This window comes from Gopherus flavomarginatus, chromosome 2 (genome assembly GCF_025201925.1).
Source record: "Gopherus flavomarginatus isolate rGopFla2 chromosome 2, rGopFla2.mat.asm, whole genome shotgun sequence".
Classification (NCBI taxonomy): Eukaryota; Metazoa; Chordata; order Testudines; family Testudinidae; genus Gopherus; species Gopherus flavomarginatus.
The window spans coordinates 173,757,974-173,777,317 of NC_066618.1; the positions used below are offsets into that span (position 1 = coordinate 173,757,974).

A 19,344-nucleotide genomic window follows, 5' to 3' on the forward strand; every position below is an offset into this window, starting at 1 on the left:
TTGTCATACGATGACATTATTACTGATTATCCAGCCAAAAAAGCCAGAAAGATTGCTTTTTATTAAAAACTAATCCTTGTTTCAATACCTCTTCATATAAATTTCCAATAAAATGTTGACAAATTAAAAAAAATATTATTTGCATCATTCTGTCAAATCAGAATTTTTTCTATAGTGCTACTTTTTAGTGCTAGTCCATCAGCATTACAGTGCGCTTAATTAAGTTAAACTGGTTTTAATAACATGCATGTGGCAAGTTTTCCAATACTGTAAGCTTATGTTTGTGTTGCTAAGAGCAAGACAGGCACGGGGGCACCAGTTTAATAATCTCGCCTAGGGCACCATAAATCCTAAGGACGGCCCTGGCTCTCCATATCTATTGTTTGCAGATAAGCTGACAGGTATAGCCTCCAATCTCTGTGGCACTTTCTGGGGAACAGGCTGCCTGCTCACCCCTCCATTCAGCAGCAGTGGAACAAGAAAGACTCCATCTCTCACTGTTGGGTGGAGCTTTACCATATTCTGGACCTGAAGCACCCACAATACAATTCCTGATAAATAGGGGGAATGCTTCAGTTACCTTAGTTACCATGCAGTGTAGGCTGGGACATCTCAAATTCAAGGTACTATCCATTTGTGGAACTGGAGCTGTTTTTAAATACACTGCTGCTGAATGAGGGAGCAGGCAAGTCACCTGCTCAAAACCCAGCAGATGTTTGTGGATGTAGAAAACAAGTTATAATTGATCTCACAGCAAATGAAGGAGCTGGACATCTGACTGAGCCCCAAATACGTTAAGAGGGGAAGGGAAGCAAGGAGATCACAGGCTGCTAGGTTTCTCCCTACACAGAAGAGTGCAGCACACAATAAGTCCTGGGTCAGCTGAAGGAAGAGAGTGGGGGTCATGCTGAGGGGAGAAAGGATGCTTTAGTGGGTCCTCATCAAAATTTACACAGACCTCTAGTCTAGTGTTATAAAGCTCTAGATCAGGTTCACATTCACAAAACATCTCTTGGTGGTGGCTTGCCAATCTGGGCAAGAGGTTTGTGGGAACCCATCATGAAACCTGGGTTTACCTAATTTTCAAATTTATTCTGAAGTCTTGCACTGCCTTAATTATAGGGGCATTGTTTTATTTATATTTATGGGGTTTTCAAATATACTCAGCATTGGCCTATCTCTGCTCCCATTGGTGTTGACTTTAGAGGAAGCATTTCAGACAGCACTGAGCAGTTTTGAAAAGTCCATCTTTATTTATTATAGCATGTCATTGTCAATTACCTCTCATTTAGTGAAAACTTTGGAGTAGATCCTCAGTTGGTGTAAGTCATTGGCATACTTCCATTTGGAACTGTTTACCTTGTGATTGTAAATTTCCTTCTTGGTATGTTTATGGTCCTGTAAGCATTCTGCTGGGATTTATATGATGGGACTCCCTCTGTCATTCTGCAGGAGTTCTTCATTCTGCAGGCATTCCATAGTTTTGAAGGACTTCAAATCTTGAGTAAAATGAGTTCCCTGATGTGTCCCAAGAGAGATGGTTGACTGGTCTGTGGATGTAACTTTGTGACACTGCTCCGTATTCTGAGTTAATGCTTACGCACCATATGGTGCATTGTCAAGTTTCATTGTATTTATCCAGATCTTAACAAAAAGAAAAAAAGGGGGAAGGAGGAGAAAAAGAAAAGCACATTTTCAGAGCCAGTCTATTTCCCAAACTAATAAATGTCTGGGGAATTTGTTTTTTAATGTAAACTTGCACAATATGTAGCAATAATCCCCAACAGTAGTATTATGCTAGAACAGGGATCAGCGCAAACAACTCTGAAAACACCCCACCTTCCTTTCGGTAATGATGAGCATGGAGTGCAGCCATTTATTCCCTTGTCCAGTAGGAGCTAGTACATAAGTATTACAAGACAGCATTATGAACAACTAAAGGGACAGTACGACTGGAAAGTAAGCTGGGAAAGAATAAAAAGGTAATCCATTTACTGGAGACAAGTAGTCACCCCTCACCCTGTGTTTTAAATATCACAAGAAATTCAAGGAACAAAATAAACAGCTCACTTAGAGCACATTTTGCACTCAAGTTTAATTTCTTCCTACTGTGTTCATTACCAAGCTGTTTGGTGTCTTTAGGCAGGATGGTGGGTGGCGGAGAACCTTTAAAAAGAATCATTACACATGGAAATCAATTCCCACTAATGTAGTCTTAATACAGGATAAGTGCTACTGAAAACCATTTCTGCATGTATATGTAAAAAAATCAAGTGTGTGTGTGTGTGTGTGTGTGTGTGTCTATTTATTCCTAGAGAGAGAGAGATTATAAATGTATCCCTCTTCCCTCACCTTTTCTGTGTCGCTTGTCTTTTAAGGCCTCCATTCTGCAAACAAATTACCTTGGGTCAGCCCCTGTGCCCACTGAAGTCAGGAGGGCTCTGTACAGGTGCAGGGATCAACCCACCCAGATCCAGCTAAAAGATTTTATGCATATGAGTAATCCCATTGCCTTCGATGAGCTCACCCCCAATGCATTCACTGATATTACTCACATGCATAAAGTTAAGAAGTGTGTAAATCTTTCCAGGATTTGGGCTTTAGCTAATGAGGTCTTGGTGCACTGAATCTTCATATGTTCATGTTTGTAAAGTGCCTAACACAATGCACCTAGCCCTGACTGAGTACTCTGGGTGTCAATGTCATTCTATAATAAAAACCATATTTTTATTCTTTCTTTGGAAGTACCATTGTCTGCGGAAATAACATAAGAAGTGTTCGTGTATAAGACCAGTGACAAGTTTGTTCCTACAGATATTTCTCTCCCTTTTAATCTTAGCCTGAAACAGATATTGAATAAGCAGTAGTTTAACTAAAGCATAAATGTAAATTTTAAAAAGATGGGAGTTTTACATCAGCTCCTACATAGAACATACATTAATTTTCAGTTGTAGAATGTGAGTTAAGAGTTATTTCAAACATGGTAGAGAATGCATAATTGTGCCCCTTGATATGGAATGGCTAAAGAGTTGTAGACCACAGGTTCCACAAGGTTCAAAAATGGCTTCACAGGTCCTAATGATGCCAAAAGCCATATTTGTAACAGTTTTATAAAAATAATAAAAAGACTTTCCCACAATGTGTCTGAGGCAGGAGTAGGAGAAGGAGGTCGCCTAGATAACTGAACTGGCGACCAGATAGCCATCACAAAAAGACAAGCAAAAAAGGAGTTCATGTCGAGCACTTTGGGTCAGAGATCTAAGCTATTCTGATGTGACCAAGGTGTTACCATGGGGGTGTCAGATGCGGATAACTAATTGGGTTCTTAGACACACTTTAAATTCCATCATTTATTTCTAAATTGAAAAATAAAATACTCTCTGAGGTAGGGTTACCACCTTTGAAATGCAAAACAAAAACTTCCCTCCCACCCCCAAAAGGGCAAGCCCACCACAAACCCAACCCTCAGTTACATGGCAACTCCACAAACCCACCACCCTTCAACAGCCACTTATGGTATCTAGATAACACATACAGATAAGATAGATAACATTGCACGTCTCTTCACTCTCCAGTGACTCAAACTCTCTCTCACATGCACCTGCAGTTCGCTTGCGTGTTCGTGGGCCGACAGCTGCTGTATTTTCAATAGTTTTAATCTGTTATCGCCTATACTGCGGAAGTGGGAACACTGCAGCATCTTTAGCTGGACACAGAAACTTTTAACATTAGATATCCCAGTGTAGTGTGATAACAATGCCAAATTAAATTATTTTTCTGGCACCTGGCAAATCCATTTAAAAAACAACAACAACAAAACACCAAGCCAGTCGAATACCAGCCAGTGGTAACCTTCCTCTGAGCCAAATCCTGTTCATGCAAACAGTCTCACTGGCTTTACTGAGGCTCTTCACATGAGTAAAGAAAGCAGGATTTTACCCATTATTCGGTTTTTAAACTTTTTAAGTAGCAAAATCCTAACTAGTCCAGTGTCATTTTCTGTTATATACTCTATGTGGAAAGCAGAATAGCTATCATTTCCATCTTTTCAGATGTTTAAGCCTCTTGAAAACTCTTGCATGAGTCCATAAAACAATTTGTATTAAGGGAAGGGAATATTAAGGACCTTACTACATGAGTAATTTCATTGATTTTACTCAAGCTACTCACATAGTAAGGTACTACCTAGCGTTAGAGTGGATGGCATTGATCCTAAAGTTGTGTTGTCAGTCAATGACATATCAGACATTTTAAAAAAAACAACCTTAGGTACACGTGCACTAGATTTCATAATGTTCTGTAGTCCCCCCTGTAACCTGAAAAACAACATTATAGAAGTGCCTCTCACAGCACCAGAGTTAAGGAATTGGTTTTGCACTTAAAGCAGGGATTCAATCACTTTGCTCTATATGAAGAATATACTATATCCTCCCCAAAATTACACTTGCTGTTTGGACACAAATAATTCTTTTGAAAATTTACAAGTAAATCCAATAATTTGTTTGAGTTAAAATTACTTTAGGTGATAAATTTCTTAAAAGATAATATTTTTAAAGTCCATGTTTTTGTCCCAAATGATCTTAGTAATGAAATAGTACAAACTTTGTATATAGTTAAACTCATTAAAATCTAGTGTGTAGGCTATGTTGAAATTTGTTTTATTTAAGGATCAGTGATCATCACTTACCATTTTTCTTCATAGCTGAAATTTTCTCCTTCAGTAGAGGCTGACAGGTAATTTTTCTTCTACAGAGAATTCTAAGAACTTTCCTCTTTAAAAAATGCCTGCCATTGCCCATTGTTCTCAATGGGATTGGAGCTACAGCTGCCCTTCATAAAAGTGCCATGTTTCAAAATGGCTACTGCCTCCCATTGTTCCCAGGAAGAGTGAAGTCAAACTACCCTCAGCTAAGATGGTGATGACAGCATAGAGAGCCACTGGTTCAGTGGAAGATGCCTTGAGGAAAAAGAATAGGGAAAAAAAATACTGTTTTTTTAAAATCAGTTTAATTTAATCTGGAACTACAAACATGTATGTACTAATCATAATTATAGGTTTATTCTCCAGCATCACTACAGGGCAGAGCCAATGTCATTTGGGTACCTTACCCTGCATTTCTGTACCCTAACATGTTTAGATTTCTTTTAAGTAACTCGTAATTATCCCCAAAATGAAGCATTAAAACTAGAAGAAATTCAAACATCCCTATAATGTTGTTACTTGTGCAGTACCCTGCCTCACTCACTATGCATCTTCACCAAATTCACTAAGAGCTTGATCCAAACCCAAGTTAATTCAATGGAAAGGCTGCCCTATACGTAGCACGATGTAAATAGTTAGCTATGTGATTGTTAATTAATTATTTTAAAATACTAAAAAATGAAAAACAAAACATTCCAATATGCTGCACAGGCAGTAAATACAATTTCCAAAGACATATCATCATATCATTCATAATATAAAACTAGGAGACTCAAAAGCACCTCTTGTCAGTGGTGCATATTTTGTTGTCAAATTTCAACATTCTAATAGAGCCATCTTGTTGCTAGCACTGGTATTAAAAAAAAAGAAATAGTAAGAAAGTTGTTAGCCAAATATATTCTTTCTTGCGGTTACTTTTAACCTTAACGTGATTTGATCACAAGTAGATGCATGATCACAATGAGACAGAGTCAATGGAGTGCCATATACCCTAATGGTGTTACATAATAGCTGCACTGTTCTTGCTAACATTAAATAATAGTTAATAATAATTCATGCAGACACTAAGAATGGAAAATTTCAGCCAAATTTGCAAAGTTTGGGAAAGTTGCAAGCTATTGAAAAGTCGGGGGTTAGAATGGGAAAGCTTACACAACTGAATGCTCTAGTCTGCCCACAGTGGGAAGACAAAACATTTAGAAATGCATTCCACTTAGTCAAGACATTAATTTACATATATTCTGCCTAATGGCAAAATTTCTGATGATGGTATTACTATTATGAAAGGGATTTTGACTGTATCATAAATGTTCTCTGTGATACGGCTGTTGGGGACCATAGAAAATGCATGTTCTGCGGACATGCACATTTTCAAAAGGAGTTTCTAATGGAAATTGAAGGCAATGCCCAATGATGTTCGAATGAAAAAGCAGTATTAGTACAGAAAGCATGGCGGCATGAATTTCACTTCTTCCCCCTTTCATTTTCCTGTTGCTTTCTGCTGGTACACGTATAGGCAGATGTAGGGGAAGGATTACTGTGATCAGATTCCCTGCACTAATCCCCCATAGCTGCTTCAGCTTCAGCCATATGATGTTATGTAACTGGTACTACTTTGACTGACTGCAAACAACTCTTGCCAGGTGTACTTAGTGCTAGGAGGAAACTGGCAGTGTTGGATTTGGATGGTTTGATGTTTTCTGAGATCACTTACAAACAAAATTCTAATTATAATGGGAATCTGTTCAGTATGTCAGAGCAATAATGTCTGATTTGTTTTCTTTATAGCTATAAACATACCTGATTTGTGCTGATGTGCAGTAAATGGGATCACAGGCAAGTAAAATTCCAAGCAGAAACTTTGATGACTCATACTCTAGCTTCCCTGCTCATTATAGGTAGTAGATGAGTTCTTATGAACACTGGGGCAGGGCTGTGCAATGTACACAAAATATAATTCTTAAACAACAACTTCCTTTTGTAGAGAATCTCCCACTGGATCTTAAAATCTTCAAAGGGACTTTCTCTTTCAATGGGCCTTATCAATCTCAACTCTCACAAAACCCTTAGATTGAATAGTGTTGTGCTATCTGTGCCCAACTAAGGGTCCCAGGAGTCAGACAGATGTACCCCATACACATAAAATAAAGTAGACTGGAGCCACCTGACTTCCCAAGCCACAGATGACCACTGCATGTTGGGATCAGGGGTTCCCATGGGCCACAGCACCTTATTAGAAACTGAAGCAACATTGTAGAATTCTATGGGCCATATATGTACTGCAAGCTGCACTTCAGCTGCCTCTCGCATAGAGTTCCCATCTTCTCTATATCATAGTAGGCATACGCACACTATTTTGGCCCTTTAGAGGGATGGTGCCTTGAAGGGGCCTATTGTATTTGGACCCAGCATAGAAGGAGCAAGACACAGAGAGAGCTTATAGAAACACAGCTTGTCTGCTGTGCTTGCTTTATTTTTCTGACAGCAAAACTGAAACAAACATGAAAGTGAGGCTTTGCACTGGGGAGTGGGAAGTGCTCAAACATTTAAAAGGACAGGACATCATATTACATTTCTCCACACTACTTTAAAAAACTTTACAAAAGCATAGACATTGTCATTTATATGGCTAACATTAGACACTGTATAACCTAATTATAAATTGAGGGGTGGACTACCACAGACTCTTAAACTGCAAGGGATCATTCTGACCTGGAATAGCAGCTGACTAACTAACAATTTATCAGTTCAGGTGTATAACTGGTTTTCACACTCTCTTTGGGATAATATGGCGATGTGTGTGTGTGGGTGGGTGGGGGGGAGTGGCAGTGTCCTGAACAGGAACAATCTGTGGTAAGGAATCAACTAGATCTAGTATGGAATCAACTGGATCTGATATCAAAGTTTCTCCCAACAAGTCATTGAAATTAGGAGTTGTCATGGAAAGAGGTTCGATCAGAGGAACAGAGACCTAGTGGAACATCCCTGGACAACAGTAATAGTTGAGGCTGCAACTGGTACATATTTCTTTTCCATAAAATACCATCAGATGTTTTGTTTGAGGTAAAACTAAGTCCCTTGCATTTTACAAGTTCTCCAAGTACCCCTTTCACTCCAGAACTGAAGTTAGGAGTCCACACTAAGTTTCTGATTAAAAAAAATGATGCTAAATCTCACATCATCGTTCAGTTTGCACAGCTTGAGATTTGGCTACATGTGAGGCAACATCAGGACATAACAGATCCCTATAAGTACACAAAGATCATGTAAAGAAAAGCATTGTAAGTGACTCCTGGTTACTAGCATGTCGTATGTTCCTGTAAACAAGCAAGAAATTGTCTAATTTCTGCTGATGGCTCAAAATAGATGTGTTAGCTCTTAAGGTATGCTTAAGTGTTAGTACAAAGCATTCCACTAGTCTGTTTGTACCAGAGTGTTATGGAGCAGAGCATATGTGCTGAATTTCATTTGAAGCTAGGTACTTATGAAATTCTTTAGAACAGAAATGAGGTCCATTGTCCTTCATCAACTGTAATGATAAACCAAATTGCTAAATAAGGTGTGAAGATGTCCAATTGTCTTGGTAGCTGTAGCAGATGTTATTCTGAAAATGTCTGGCCATTTCAATTGGGCATTGACTACAACCAATATCATATAACCTTCTAAAGGTCTGGCAAAGGCTATGTGAATACCTGTGCAAGGAGTCTGTGGCCACAACCAAGGATGTAGACCAGCTGGGCCAAGATCATGCTGAATTTCCTGATACATAGTCCTCCCAATATCTTTGTGGCTCCTCAGCCACCACACATGACTCCAGGCTTTGGTCTTCATATGTACAATACTTGACCTTCGTGAAGAGCTTCCAAAACTTGAGGTTGAACTGATTTCAGAATGATCACTCTCATTCCCCATAAGATGCAACCATGATTCACAGATATTTCACGTTGATGTGACAGGAATTGTGTAAACTGGGGATCCAACACAGTAACGTGTAGTACCTCCTCCTTCACAACAGAAAGCATATTATCCATAGCAAGTTCTAAGTGGATATCCGTGCTAGTGATGGGTAACCTATCCATTAAACAGAGATAGAACACTTCATCTGAAGTTTCGTTGGGTTGAAGGGAGCTTGGACATGGCAAGCACGACAGCCCATCAGCATTGCTGTGCTGTGCTTTATGAAATTGAATAGCATAGGAATGAGCTGAAAATAGTAATGCCCATCATTGCACATAAGCAGCACCTAATGACAGAATTCCATGTTTCCATCCAAAAACAGAAAGTAATGGATGATGACATACAGATAGGTCTGGAACTTCCAGATTCTGAAGATAATGCTGAAAGCTTTTCACTCTATTTGTGCATAGCTGTTCTCAGGCTTAGTGAGTGTTCATGATGGAAAGGCTGTTGGTTTCTTCATACCATTAGGAAAAATGTAGGAAAGAACTGCATCCACTCCATATGATGAGTCATTACAAGTCAATTGCAGTGGTAGCAAATCATCAAAGTGCATAAGAATTTTGACTGATTATGAATTTTGACTGATCACAGAAGTTTCTTTGCTTATTTACCATAAATGAACACTCAGACTCATTAGTCTATTTCTATTTTTACTTTGCTTATTATAGTTCAAGTAAAGGTCAATACTGGTGCCAGATTAAGCAGAAATTTACCATGGTGGTTAAATAGTCTTCAGAATGAACATAACTTTTGAGGATGATCCTCTTGATCCTTTTGTATAACAAGGATCATGTTCAAATAGCATTTAACTACATTCAGTCCCTTCAGGATCTCATCCATCGCTTTCTGGAACAGGGAAGGTACCAGTGTGATACCAAAAGACACCCTGTTGCAACAAAATAAGCCTTTTTGTGTGTTGATTGTGAGATATTTGCAAGATGCCAGATCATCTCCATTTGCAGGTATGCATTGAGCAAATCCAATGTACTGAAACATTTTCATTCACTAAGAGTAACAAACAAATCTTCAGTATAAGCTAGTGGATGTTGGTCTGCCCAAAAAACTGGGTTCAGAGTCACTTTGAAATCTCCACAAATTCAAACAGAGCCATCCTTCTTGATCACTGGTACAATGGGTATAGCTCACTCACTGTGTGTGAAACCAGTGACAAGACTCCAATATTCATTAAATGGTCCAAATCAACTTCCACCAGAGGCTTCAGAGCATAAGGCACAACTCTGGGCTTTCAATAGTTTGGCTGGCTGTCAGACTGAACAGTGAACTTCATTGACACATTGCTCATCTGTCCAAGCTCTTTTTCAAAAACTTTGGAGTGTATGTCCAGTGTTTTTCAAAGATTTTCAGGTGCTTTCATGACTGCCTTGATCTTCGTCCAGTTCACCTTGAGCTTCTCAAGCCAAGATCTGCCAAATAATAGTAGATACTTCCCTTCAATCACATACAAAGATAACACAACTGATTATCCATCTAATTGAACTTTCACCTGGAGTATCCCTTTTGGGATCTACTTTCCCCCAGTATAAGTCTTCAAAATTGTGCAGGTGGACAAAGTCTGGTGATAGTAGATGCAGAAATCAGTGAAACCGTAGCTCCAGTATCAAGCTCCATTCTTATAGGAACTCCTTCAACCAATGTTGTGACCCAGATGCCATCTCTGACTCCAGCTTCTGGTAAAACATGTAATGTTAGATCTTGGTCAGTGTCAGTAGAACTCTTGTCTTTTTCCATATTATCAATTCCCAACTTCCGTCCTTTCTTAGGTTCATTCTTGGATGGATTGTTACTCTATGTTTCTGGTTGTTGAACTATGATACAAGTCACAGTGATGTGCCCAGCAATCCTTCTAAGCATGCACAGTTTGTGCCAAATGGAACATTTCTTCCCATGTTCCCCACTGTTGCTCATTCACAAGATGAACTTCTCGGTTCACACTAAATTCCAGAGAAGCCTTCTCTGAGGTTTCCATTGCAACTGCTACATTAACTGCCTTATTGAATGTAAGTGCTAATACAGTCAATAACTTCTTCTGAACCTGGTCATTGCATAATCCAGAAAGCAATTGGTCACACAGGTCATCACTTAATGTTTGTCCAAATGACAATGCTCTGACAACTTCCTTAGAGCAGCAACAAACTGTGCTATTGACTCTCCACTTCTCTGATGTCACTGATGGAACCAATATCATTCTGCCATGGGGTAGGAGAAAATGTTCGTGCATTGCTGCAGTAATTGCAGCTTACATGGCAGTTCTGTGCATAGTAGGAGACAATAGATCATGCAGCAGTCCATATGCCTTTGGACCCATCACTGTCAATAAGGTTGAAACTCATCCATCAGAAATGGTGGTTTGCAGGTTACAAATTGCTCAGAACATTCACTCATCTTTTGCAGTTTTTGTCGAATTCGCCAACATGCCCCACAAAAGTTGCCATTTCTCTGCTCTCCTGTTGGACTTTGCACCTACTGGATGTCTTCCCTGCCACAGGAAAACTGTTACTGCACTATCTGTGCTTCTGGATCCATGTCAACTACAGATTTTTTTCTTTGCCTGTTCTTGGTTTCTCTCTGCTTGCTATAGACCCTCAGCGCAGGCTAAACTGTTTGTCTACCTGCACCAGGTCAGCCAAGAAGGCTGCTTGATTTCCACTCACTGCTTTGTTTTCAGATACTCCAGTCAGCAACCTTTTCCTTTATTCTATTTTTTAAGTACCTATTTCCTCATTCTCTAGCTGTCTGGTTCATATTTTCTCAGCAGCAGAAACAGCAGTCTATCACCTTGTGCCTAAAGATGAACCTTTTCCCCCTTTTTACAGTATTATTTGCGTACTTTCTCTTGTTTTTCAGGCAATGGGAGCACTGGACATTCATGGGATAGAAATCTTCCATTGCCAAATATTATATTCAGACCCGGCAGAGAAGGAAATAGAAACACAGCTGTCTGCTATTCTCCCTTTATGCTTCTGGCAGCAAAACTGAAACTAACATGAAAGTGAGGCTTTGCACTGGAATGAGGGGAAATGCTCAAATATTTAAAGGGACAGGACAATCCTGGGCCCAATTCTGACATGAGTTACACAGGTGCAACTTCCATTGACTTTACAGTGAGTTGGATTCATTTCATTGGGGACAGAGATTGGACCCAAGGGATTTATCATGCCAACATCAGTAACTGCCCTCCCTCTACAATTTATAAAGGCCCGTCTATTCTGTAAATCATTATGGCTATAATGTATTTATACCATTGAATATTTGTTGTATTTTGTGCCTTGTTTGTTGAACCTGTTATGCTTTGAGCTCCTCAGGGCATGGACTTATTTGTTTGCCACACTTCACATAATGTACAACAACATGTACATCAGTTGCACTATATAAGGACACTTTTTCTATTATACCCCCTTAAAAGCCGTGGTTATATTACAACACTTCATTCTTGTAACTTCTTCATGTTGAAAATATCACATTATATTACTTTCCACTTAAAGAATTTTCTATGCAGCTGTGCAAAATAATTTTTAATGATTTTTAATCCTTTGAAGGGTTTCAATTAAGGGAATTTGACAGATATCTCCTGCCAGTTTTTCTTTCCTCAGGATGAAACAATTAAGTAGGCCTCTATGCCATAAATTTATAACATTAATGAAATTAAGTGTGTGTTAGTTAAGTGTCACAAGTGAAAAAACACTTACTAAGGAGTTCATTTGTTCTGAGAGGGAGGGAAAGTAGAGTTCCCCAAAAGAACAGCAGAAATAGACCCACAGGATGTGCTATGTATTTTGACAGAGTAACTCAAGTGCAAAGTCACTTAATTTAACCCAGAAAAACAGTAAAAGAAAAGATTGCAACAGTCAACGGCCTGGCGTGAGGTCACCAGCTAATCTGACTTCATGACAAGAAAAGATCCTAGACTGATGAGAAAGTGTCCTCTGATGGAGGTCGCATTCCTCTGCCTAAAATGAGCCTTTTAGGCTTAAGAAGAAAAAAATGTGTTAGCTCGCCTCGCTTACACATATCCCACAATAGCATGTGACAATCAGCATTCTGAAACCTTTTGTGGATTATATAATGATTAACTGACCATTCACATTCTAGAAATGTCACGTTAGCAGCAGCAATCAGCTCCTCAGAGAGAAAGCAACAGAGTGTGAAACCTGAATTCAAGCAACAGGGGTTTGAAAGAATTACAAATAATTAGAAAGAAATAATTTGCAGTTGCTAGAAATGAAATTCAAGGTTTGTAATATAGCCATCATATTTAAGGTGATTTCTAGACAGAAAAAGAAAGTCAACTGGCACAGAGGTATTAGTTATCTATCATAATTTCTATCTTTTAAATGTTTTCATGGTGCTTCTGGTCATAAATATTTCTAAAGTGCAACCTGTTAACTCAAGCTGATCAATAATATACTGGAACCCTGCAGGTACTTAAGTTAGCAAAGCAGAGAACTCTTTCTTACTAACTATATCCCACTGGTGAGTGTGCAGTGTTACAACTAATAAATTAACAAGTCTTCCTTGTCTAGGATATGTATACCCTGGTATCAGAGTTTTATGTGGAGAATTGAATGTTTTACAACACAGTTGTCTTTTGTGAAAAAAGATGCTCCCTCTACATTGGCAGAAACATGAACTTCTTACTGTAGATTATCCTTAACTTTACAGGAGACCATCATTATTATAGCTGTCTGCTCCAGTCAAAGTCTCTCTTGGAAGTTTCAAAGGCCTACCTTTTTCTTCCTGAAAAACCCAAACTGTGATGTTTTGACTTTAAAAAAAACAACTGGTAAACAGATGTGGACTTCAGATAGAATGAGCAATGCAAAGAACTGGCTTGGGCTTGGTGTGTCCTTATATTTTTGGGGACTGATGGACCTTACTACATTTGCACTGTCTGGGAGTGCCAGGCCACTCACCAAAAGCCAGGAAGATAACCTGTTGGACAAGCTGCTACTGCATCAGCGAATGAAGAGAAGCTGGGTGTGGAACCAGTTTTTTGTTCTTGAAGAATACACTGGAACCGATCCTCTCTATGTTGGCAAGGTAAGAACCATGAAATCAGAGGGAGAGGGGAGATCAAACAGAGAGAGAGAGAGTGTGCGTGTGTGTGTGTAAGTAAATGTGGCAAAACATGGGAAGTTTCCCCAAGTACCTGTTCTTCCCTTCTTGTGGCAATGAATTTATCCACAGCTAATTTATTTGAGCTCCTGAGTGCTTTTGACTGGTGTCACCTTGAACAGGGAAGAAAGTCTGTTTCAAGAAGCTATCAGTGTGTTTGCGTATTTCAGAAAGATCCACTCTAACAATTATCAGTTGTAATTGGGGTAGCCTTAGAAAATCTGCAACAGACTTTCTAGGGACCACTAAAGTGTCAAGGCAAAGCAAGGTTATATTGATATATGAGGATTAGGGAAGAAAGAGAGGGCTTGTGATCATGCTTCTGTCTGTGATCAAATCTGGTGTTAAAGCTAAAATTTACACTCGAATAAGAATAACCAGTGGCTTGTGAAAAGCAAGACTTCAAATGATTTTCTGTTGACTTCCACGGTCTGAATCTCCTCTCATTTACACCGGCTTTACTACAGTGTAATTCTATTGATTTAAATGCAGCTAATGCCTCATTTATACCAGTGTGAGAGCAGGTCATTAAATTCAAAGACATGGGGCCTGATTCTCCATTAACCTGCACCTTGTGTAGACAACTCCACCAGTACAAAGCCAGAGCAAAGCTGATGTAAAATGCTATCAAATCCAGTGGTGTAAGAGGCTACACAAAGTACAGGCTAATAGAGAATCAAGCCCATGATGTTTTCAGTCACAATTTACCTTTTGTCACACACTATAACCCACCCTCTCTGCTCCATTTTACCACTGTTTATCGAGACTGATGTGGATGAAACAATTTTGACCCTGCTATTTTAGAAGTTTCAGCAACTAGCTTTGCTTCCAATCTATGTTGATTGCAGTAAGTTATAATTATAGCTTGAACGATACAGTTATGGTTTCCACACCTCAGGATGATCCGATGCTGTGGTGAGGAGCACACTATAAATACAGGTAAATATGATAGATTAATAGATGGGTAAGTAGATATGTAGAAAGATTACATTAGATTACTTTATGGTTTTTACCCACATCATCAGGTTTTGACATGCTGTATTAGGACCTGGGGAAAGTCAGACATATCTGGTTCATTCTTTTCTTCTAAGTTGTGGATCTCAGCAAAAAAAATTTCAAAAGTCAAAGGGCCTGCTTTTGAATTGATTTATCGCTAGTATAACTACTTAGGTTCTCGGTTACATGGTGTAAAATCAAAATAATTCCACTGACTTCAGTGGAGTTATTCCTGATTTGGTGTTAATGTGACTAACACCAAAGACAGTCCTGTTGACTCCAGTGAAGTTACCCCTGACTGACACTGGTGTAAATGAGCCCCCTTCGAGAGTCTCACCATTTTCGCTTCATCACACAGCCTAACTTTTCTGTTCTTCGTCTCCATTTCTTTTGGAGTGAAAGGAGTAAATATTTAATTCCCCCATAAGTTTAAGAATAAGGGACAGTTTTTTCTTAGTCACACCAGGGTAACACTGAAGTTATTTCAAATCTGCACTGGGCACTTGGAGCAGAATCTGGGTTTAAATGCATATATAAAACTGGTTAATGTTTTTTGGGCCAGGTTGTGTAATTAACCACGTGAAAACTTAAATATAAAAAGCTGCAGGCAAAATCCTCAGATGATCTGAGCTCCCACTCAGCACAGCTGAGAAAAGTGTGGCAAAGATGATTCTAAGCCACCTTTCTCTCTGCCTTGATCCTAGGATCTGCCCTTGACACAATTCAGAACAGACACAGGGCTGCTCTAATTTATGCCATATAGAATGGCCCTCTGTGCATCGTTCTGGTGGCCAGAGATTGCTGGAGCGCACATATTTTGTCAATGCTCCCTCCCTGATGGAAGAGGAAAGAGTGAATACCAAAAAGCCAGTTATATTGGCTTTACACTATGAAGTGTTCCCCTGTAACAGGGAAATCCCTTGCTGCTTCTTTAGAACAGCATTCTAGTCCCTTTGTGCCACTGGAGCAGCACCAAGGAGACTCAATCTACGCTGTGGATCTTGTCGGCTATGGAAAATGTGCCTCATAGTTAACTGAGAAATATGGGGAAAGTATCTTTTGGGCAAGAAAAAGGAAAAGATTCTTCAGGGCTTTAGTCAGCATAATGCTTGCTTTTTTCTGTGATGCCTGAAGTTGTCATTTAGTTGTCAAAGTGTTACAGCTACATGACTCTCATTAAAGTTAAAGACTAGGTAGAGGTGAGTGGCCAATGTGGTAAGTTAGGGAGACAAAAACTAATTTTTAGTATCAGGCTTTTTCTGACTTCATCCAGTAACTTACAGTGCTTCAGTGTTTGAACTCTGGTTCCAGAGGAGTTCAGGGCTCACTTCTTTGCACATACCATTCCTCCCAACCCCTGTTTTAGAGGTCAACAGGCATTAGAGCCTGGCAGCTGAACAAATGTGCAAGGGAGTGGGGAGGCCACAGAACACCTCTCACTGTGCGCCGTTGTGCATCAGTGCAGCACAGTTACACTCCCTCACAGAGCCCCTGCACACATTAGCTTCCCTAAAGGGATGGAAGGGGCAAGGGGAAGTAGGGCCATGTCTCAGTGAGTGGAGCTGGTGGGCTGCACAAGGGAGCACATGCTGCACTCCCTGAGGCACAGTTCCCTCCCTGAGATAACTCCTGGGGTGATTTCTCACTGCCCCTTACAAAAGCCTGTGTCTATCAGACATAAATAAGCTCCCCCGCAGGTTTTACCATCCTGCCCAAAGAAGACTACTCAGACTGACATGGTTAATGCTTTTTCAGGGGCCACCTGCTTCATCTCTCCAGTAGCTCATCTTTTACTGTGAAGAGAAAAATCCAAATAAATTCCTCGCAGCTCCAAGCCTGTCACATGGCAGCATGATGCTGCAGCAGCCACAGCACTGTGACAACTTAAAACTAAATTTCCTTTCCAGCATAGTAACTGCTATACTGAACACACCTATTCATAAAACTGCAGTGTCAGAGGATTTGGTTTGTCACTGCAGTGATATGAGCTTCCATCTCTGCAATGATGAAATGTGTTAGATTTATAGTATAGGCTGAAATGATAGAATCTTTGCTTTCGAAATGCTAAACGCATTGCAGAAGAAATCTGTTTCTTCACACTATCTCTCCAAACACACACAATTCACTTTTATGCTCCTCCTCTTCGCTCTGTCTGGAAAAAATAGGATATGAGATAAGTAATGCTAACAGCAGTTTTACAACATAACAGCTGCCCTGCTTGGGACACAGTACTCTTAACACACAACTGCAGAGTAGGACACCCTCCACTATCCTAAAATTGTTATTAATTGGCCAAATTTACACCATATAGCTTCCTATATTTTATATGATTTACTGTTTAATGAACGCTTTTTTATGAATATACTAGACACCTCTCTTTCTCTCTGCCATAGCCAGTCAAATGTGAGAGCTACCCCTACCCAAGAGGTCATGCTAACACAGAATACAAACACCCTAAAAGAGTAGGAAGTGGCTAAGTAGTTCTGAATCAAAATTTACAAAAGTGTCCTCCTCCTGGAAAAGTCCTGTTTACTAGCTTCTAAACTGATATTCTGAGTAATGGGTGTGTAGAGCAAATGGTAACAACTAGTGTCTTTTTTAATTAATCACCAGATACCATTTTATAAAGATATGCTAGTTGGTAGGGTGGCATCTGTGTTAATACAGTAAATCTGAACTTAAAGTCATCCCGGTTAACCTTGTTATGTTGCTGATCAATTAGGGAACACACTCGTTTAAAGTTGTGCAATGCTCCCTTCTAATGTCATTTGGCAGCCACCTGCTTTGTCCACTGCTTGCAGGAAGAGCAGCCCATTGGAGCTAGCCGGTGAGGGCTTGGAACCAGGGTGGACCGGCAGCCCCGCTATCCACTCCCCTCAGCTCCCTGTGCTGCAGCAGCCCAGAAGGCTATCAATTGCCGGGCAGTTCAGCTGTGCCTCCCCCCACTACCATGTGCTGCTCCTGCCCTCTGCCTTGGAGCTGCTCCTGGAGACTCCTGCTTGCTGTGCCGGGGGGGGGGGGGGAGAAGGGAAAGAGGGAGGCTAACGTCAGTGTCCCCCTCCCCCTGCTCCTGCATCCCGCTTACCCCATCTTCCATAGAGCGTGGTGGGGGACACAACAGGGCTCAGCTCAGGATGGAGGGTGCTTGCTGGCAGCAGCTGTGGTCTCAGCAAGCTGATCTAATTAACAAGGCAGTGTACTTAAGAGTAGGATAGCAGTGTACTTAAGAGTAAAGGGGAAATGCGCATCTCTCTCACACACACAGAGTGTGTGTCTCTGTCTGCGATGCTGTCTCCCATCCCTCCATTCTTGTTGCACCGTTGAGTGTGAGGGTTAACCCTTGAGGGGTCAGCCAATTGCTAGTTCATCATTTAGCAGTAAGGCATTCCCTAGGAAATATCCCACCCTCTGACTCCTCCACCTCAACCAAGCTTCACATCACTGTGTACCAATATTGAATTGTTTGTTTAAAATTTATACTCTGTGTGTGTGTATTTGTCTAGTGAAAAGAAATTCCCTGGAACCTAACCCCTTCATTTACATTAATTCTTATTGGGAAATTGGATTCGCTTAACATTGTTTTGCTTAAAGTCGCATTTTTCAGGAACATAACTACAACGTTAAGTGAGGAGTTACTGTACTGGTAACAGTCATCTGAATTTGACTGCTTTGTTTATGCTGAATGTAACTGGTTCTCCTGTTCTTCCCCCATTTAACTGATGCATCAGCTATGAAACGCTAGTGTTCCAGTGAAGACTCCAAAGAACACTGTTAGATTCCACAGTAGCCATAGCAGAGACCAGCTGCAAAGTGGTTAAGTGAAATATCAATTACCAAACAAGTTCACTGTCACCACCTGTACCTTTAGGTTTTTCAGCATTTAATAAAAAGAGGCTCAGTTGTAACTTTTAAACCAGTGTGATTCAGAGTAAAGCCACCAGAAGGGGCTTTTTTAAAGGGATCAGGTGGTCTGTAGGGAGAAGGACCCTAAAATATGCTTTAATGCTTTTTAAAAGAAATAGAAGTTACATGTTTTAATACACATTTTTCATATTGTAATATGGATTTGATTATAAAATAAATCTACTGCCTCAACAATGTAATTTCAGTGTCCTTTAAAGGAAACACTAGTGATTGGTAGACCTCTATTTAGCTAACTTATATATTCTAAGCAGTTTTTTGGGGGCACTCCAATTGTGGCTACAGCTTTGCTGAATCAGTCTAGTTCTGATCTAAATTAATGCAAAATGTCCACTGAATTCAATAGGAGTAGGCTCAAGTTCTGCATAGGTCACACATTGTACTCTGACAGATTAGGGAGAAAAATAGCCTCCAAAAACTTATAGAATCATAGGGCCAGATCCACAGCTGAGTGCAAATTGACATACCTCAGCTGAAGCAGTGGGGCCACAATGACTTATAATAGATGAGGGTCTGGCCCATAGGAATTAGAGACCGGTAGTATAAGGTGACTTAGTCCATCCCCCAACAAATCTGAGGTTCTTCTATATTGAAATCAGAGGTTATTTTATAATATATATTGGTAGAATTTT

At 40.0% G+C, this 19,344-nt stretch overlaps 1 protein-coding gene across 1 annotated transcript in view; it reads left to right on the forward strand.

Annotated features, from left to right (window-relative positions):
• CDH20 (cadherin 20) overlaps nucleotides 1–19,344 on the forward strand; it is a 182,601-nt gene that overhangs the window by 112,799 nt on the left and 50,458 nt on the right. The window contains exon 2 of the mRNA XM_050939950.1: nucleotides 13,343–13,720. Within this exon, the coding sequence (XP_050795907.1) occupies nucleotides 13,472–13,720 (249 nt within the window). The 5' untranslated portion in view covers nucleotides 13,343–13,471. The remainder of the gene's footprint in view (nucleotides 1–13,342; nucleotides 13,721–19,344) is intronic.